The sequence below is a fragment of the Apium graveolens genome, chromosome 4 (genome assembly GCF_009905375.1).
Source record: "Apium graveolens cultivar Ventura chromosome 4, ASM990537v1, whole genome shotgun sequence".
Classification (NCBI taxonomy): domain Eukaryota; kingdom Viridiplantae; phylum Streptophyta; class Magnoliopsida; order Apiales; family Apiaceae; genus Apium; species Apium graveolens.
Window position 1 is genome coordinate 310,987,795 of NC_133650.1, and position 5,459 is coordinate 310,993,253.

The following is a 5,459-nucleotide window of genomic DNA, read 5'->3' on the forward strand; positions in this document are numbered from 1 at the left end:
AAGTATCAAAAGTCAGTCCCGAAGGACAATTAAGAAACAAATCTAAAATATCTTAAAGTCACACAGGGCCACGAGTGAATAAGTCCTAAATCAAAGCCACAAGAGGTGATCTAGGCCATGCAAGGCCGGAATATTATTCCTCAGAGGAGCCTTCTTCTTCATCACCCCCATTATGCGCCGTCTTGGTGACCTTTATGTCATCTTCATCTTCACTGGTCTCGCTATTAGTGCCCCTCGAGAAGGACGAGAAGGATTTTGAATCCTCTTTCTTTGAACGGGCTCACAAACCTTCCCATACAAGGGAACTTTGGACGGTGCCTTCCCATTTGGGCTTCCTAGAGTAGGGGCTTTCCCTTTAGCTTTGTCATGATAAGCAATTTTCCTCTGAATCCAGAAAGGCTTGAGCTAGAGCCAGAGTGTTGAGGAGCCACGATTGGCCCTGATTCAAGTACTTGGGTGACTATGATAGTATCAGATGAAGCCCAAGGACTAGGGAAGTCTTCTGGCTGAAAAACGTCAGGATAAACACCATAGACCTTAGTAACGGCCGAATTCCAACCAAGTGAAATATTCACCGGACTCATATCATCAGCATGCTGATCCATCAGCTGAAGGAAATCATTTATCTGATGGTAGAGATTAACCATCATTACCCACTCCATCTTCTTCCTCCTCGCAAGGCTGTCATACTGCTTTTGGAGCGCACATTTGTTGTTTTCAGCCACCACAGCCCTTGACTCCCACTCATTGGAATCTTTATCTCACTTATTCTTTTCTTACTCTAAGGCAATGTTTTGTGTTATCAGATTGCGCCCTTGAAGAGCTAAGGCATTGAAATGAGCATTGGCCTAAAAGAGAGTGGGCAAGCATCAAAGAGTTAGTGAAGCCGATTAAGCCAATCAGAGTAAGCTCAAGAAGAGTCCAAAAACAAAATTGAAAAGTTCAAACACGCTAAAAAATTTTAGTATACCCGATATAAGACCCCAACATATCTGCCTCCAGAAGCTTGTCAGGGGTGGTAACCTCGATCAGGTCAGGAGCTGTGATAGCACACCTAGACCAATCTAGAGCGAGTTTCAGACTCCCACATAGAGTCTTAGACACATATCCCCCAATCGGGATTAAATATATAATTTCTCTGGAAATCATTTTATATTTAACAAACAAGATCAACTTAAATTTCCATCACTTTCCATCTCGTGGTCTTCGTATTTTTAGCGAAATCATTTTATTTTTCTCCATGATTCTAGCAACCTTCCAAAAAAATTTATACCAAATTCTACTCATAACATTTGGTAAATACCCAATCAAGCAGTATCAAATGTTAGACTCGAATCTTTCTACCTAATTTTATTAAATCGGTATAAATAGTTAAAAAAATTATGGTACATCAAATTTTAAAATTAATTTTTGAAAACAGGAGGTGTAATACCATAATTACACATCGACAATTGTGGGCAATTTGTTTAGTATATAAGATGAAGTATTACTACTAATTATACCAATAAATCATAATATTTTTGTTAATTGTGTCAGATTTATAAACGAACCAAGTGTCAAGTTATTACATTTGGACTATTAAATTTTATCTTTTTGGGATTCAAAATCAGGACGTGAACTGAATTTATAGAAAAAACTTGGAATATAATGAAGATTATCACACATTGTATCAGGGTTAGGCTCTCGAAAGTTTCATTTGTCAAGTTGCCGGAGGTGAGAATGTGAATCCAAAAGTTCGAAGACAAGAACTGAAATCGACGAAATGAAATAGACCTATATTATATCACAATGATTAAAGAGGAATGATTAGGTGTAATAGGGTAACTCATTTATTCATAACAAGAAAATTAAACTGGACTGATTGTAATATATAAATTCCAAACCTGAGTAAAGTGCGAATATTTCTTTGGTATATAAAGTGAAGAAATACTACTTGCTAGGGGGAAAAATAAACTCTGGTTGCGTGATTAATATCGCACTAATCATGCCCGGATAGGGCTGACAATAAAGCCTATTATAAAGGACCCAAAATCCTGTATATTAATTAATTTCGTAATTAATTAATATGGGATAAATCAGCTGATAATTAAAGTCCAAATGAGGACACAATTGCTTGGAGATTGGCCTCCAAGAAATCTCATGGGATAAGGAATCAATTTCCTGCATTGTAGGACTCCAAAGTCCACGCAAAATCTGAGACTTGTCCACCAAGATTCCTAATCCAAACCTAATTCTAAGGCATTCTATTCCTATAGAAGGGGTCTCACCCCACAAATCAGAACTACGTTTTGACTTGATCCTTAGTATACAGCAAGGTACGTACGCATCTTGCTAAGGCAAATTGAGTCACGAAACACAAGAGCAGTCAAATCGAGCCTCGAAGCTCAGGAGCCCCAGAAATTAATACTACCTAGTTTTTAATCCATAACATTTGGTGACGTCTGTGGGAAAGCATAACAACAACCATGGTGAACATGCGGCGCAGAAACAACGCTCTTGAAGGAACATCGGCCAGAACAACCCAACCAATCTCGTCAATATTGGAGATACCCCAGCATTCAACCTACGCCTCCACCAAAGGAGGGACTCTGGTAAGAGCAACCGAGGCACAGCCTCAAGGGACGAATACCCCGACTCTTCAAAAGACGAATCCCCAATTTCAGCAGTTACAAGTACCTTTGAATCCTCAACCCGTTGGGTACGAATATTCAACAATTGTGACCACTAACCCCCGTTATGGTATGCCCCTATATCCTGAGACTGGAGGGAGTGGGCACTCCAACTGGAGTAAAGCACAAGGGCAGATGCCCCAATATATACGCGGTTTGGCTTCCATTCCATAGGATGAAGAATTCTCTGGACCTTATACTGAGAGAGACTCTGAATCTTTGGATGATGATGTGGCTCCAAGAAGGAGGCGTGCTGGTAAAGAACCGATGCCTGATCTTAATCAGCATCCCAGGAGCACCCGAGGGACAAATCCCCAAGAAGTACAGGAGAGGATCAGGGCTCATCAAGCTGAGATCCAAAACTGATGCGCGACCTGGAGGAGCACCTAACCCCAAGACCCCCACATCCTCCGAGGTGGAGAGATCCTCCTCCAAATATAGACCTGAACGGTCCAATACCAAGAAGGGTTGTTGCCCCAAGGGCCGATCCAAGTGATCTAATGCGCTTAGGAGATCCCGACAATCTAACTCTGCCATTCACTAAAGAGATAATAAAGGCCCACATCTCAAGGAAGTTTAAGATGCCCACCATCAAATCTTATGATAGAACTGGTGACCCGACAAATCATGTCAGAACATTCTTTAATGTACTATTGTTGCAGCCCGTGAACGATGCTATTAAGTGTCGGGCTTTCCCCCAAACTCTGTCGGGGATGGCTTAAAGATGGTATAGTCGTTTACCACCAAATTTTATTGGGTCCTTCAGAGATCTAAGTCAAGATTTCATCAAGTAATTCATTAATGGAAGAGTGTATAAGAAGAGTTCAGCATCCCTTATGAGCATTGTGCAAAGAGAAAAGGAGTCCTTGAGAGATTATCTGAATCATTTCACAAAAGAAGCTTTGAAGGTCCCGGACCTCAATGATAAGGTAGCTATGATAGCACTGCAGCAGGGAACTAGGAATAAATTCTTTAAGATGTCATTAGCCAAACGCCCCCCCTGAAAGCATGTTACAGCTTCAAGATAAGGCCGAAAATTATAAAGGTGGAGGAAAGTATGAGGAAGATGGTGGTGAACAACGAGCCCGCTGGTGGCAAGAAGCGAAAAACTGATCTAGAAGATAATGCTAAGGACAAGTATCCTAGAACTGAGAAAGACGTTGATTTAACCCCGAAGAAGGGAGGACCTAGATAAAAGTTCACCGAATATGCTAAGTTGAACGCTCCTAGAAGTCAGATCTTGATGGAAATCGAGAAAGATAGAGATGTTCGTTGGCCCAAGCCCTTGAAAGATGATCCTACTAAGCTAGATAGAAGCAAATATTGTAGATTTCACAAGGATGTTGGTCATGAGACTAATGAGTTCCGACAACTGAAGGTTGAAATTGAATTCCTCATACGGAAAGGAAGACTGAGCAAATATACTGGAGATGGAGGAGATAGGAATAATAGTGGAAGAAGGAACTTTGATGATCGTAGGAAGGATCAGATGAGCAGGAGAGAAACCCCCAACCCCGAGGGCCATTGATAAACACCATCTTTAGGGGACCTCAGCCCCGAGGGATAGTAATAAACACAATCTTTGGAGGACCAACTGCAACTGGATTATCTAAGAACTCAAGAAAAGCTTACACCGGAGAAGTCATGTACATAGTGAGGGAAGCTAAAAAAAGAGCCAGGACCGGAGTAGTGATGGTGTTTGATAATTTCGACTTGGAAGGGGTGAATTTTCCTCATAATCCCCTAGACATAACACCCATAATGGGGAACAGTCCTGTGAAAAGAGTCCTCGTAGACAATGGAGCATCGGTAGACATCTTACTCTATGATACCTTCAAAAGGATGGGTTACAATGATTCTCAATTAACCCCAACAGATATCTTAATATATGGTTTCACTGGAGTCGAATGCCCCGTAGAAGGGATAATTAAGCTTCCTTTGACTATGGGTCAAGAACCAAGACAAGCAACACAGATGTTGAACTTTGTGGTAGTAAAGGCTGGATCAACTTATAATGTAGTCATGGGAAGAACGAGAACATATGATTTCAAAGCAGTACCCTCTTATTACCATTCAGTGATGAAGTTTCCCACCGAAAATGGGATTAGAGAAGAGAGATGGCAAGGAGTTGTTATGTAGCCTCCCTTAGGGCTGATGGAGTTTGGGGCAAGTTTTGCCTATTGAAGACCTAGATATTGCGAGAATGACGAGAAAAGAGGGAAGTCAGTAGAAGACTTGATCCTGGTCCCTTTGGCTCCCGAGGATCCTGAGAAAGTGACTTACATTGGAGCATCACTGGAGGAGCCCCTTAGAGGGAAGTTGGTGAGGTTTTTATAAGAAAATAGTGATGCATTTGCATGGTCAGCAGTTGATATATCTGGCATAGAATCGGAACTGATCACTCACAAATTGAACGTAGATCTAAATCAAAAGACTGTGAAGCAAAATAAAAGGAGTTTTGCCCCTGAGAGACAGGAGGCAATCAAGCAAGAAGTAGAAAAGCTCTTAGAGGCTGATTTCATTGAAGAGATATAATTTCCAGAATGGTTAGCAAACCCTATAATGGTAAAGAAGGCTAATGGAAAATAGAGAATGTGCATGGATTTCACTGATCTGAATGATGCATGCCCAAAGGATTATTTCCCACTGCCAAGGATAGATACATTGATAGATGCGACCGCTGGCCACGAGATGCTGAGTTTTATGGATGAATTCACTGGATATAATCAGATCAAGATGCATAAGGACGACATTCCAAAGGTATCATTCATCACTGACTTTGGTATTTTT

General features: G+C 41.1%; 1 protein-coding gene across 1 annotated transcript; it reads left to right on the plus strand.

The window, feature by feature from the left end:
- The first annotated feature begins 4,313 nt into the window (after positions 1–4,313).
- Positions 4,314–4,808, plus strand: LOC141720139 (uncharacterized). Its single transcript, XM_074522493.1, has one exon. It carries the CDS (start codon positions 4,314–4,316, stop codon positions 4,806–4,808), a length of 495 nt encoding a protein of 164 aa, XP_074378594.1.
- The last annotated feature ends 651 nt before the right edge of the window (positions 4,809–5,459 follow it).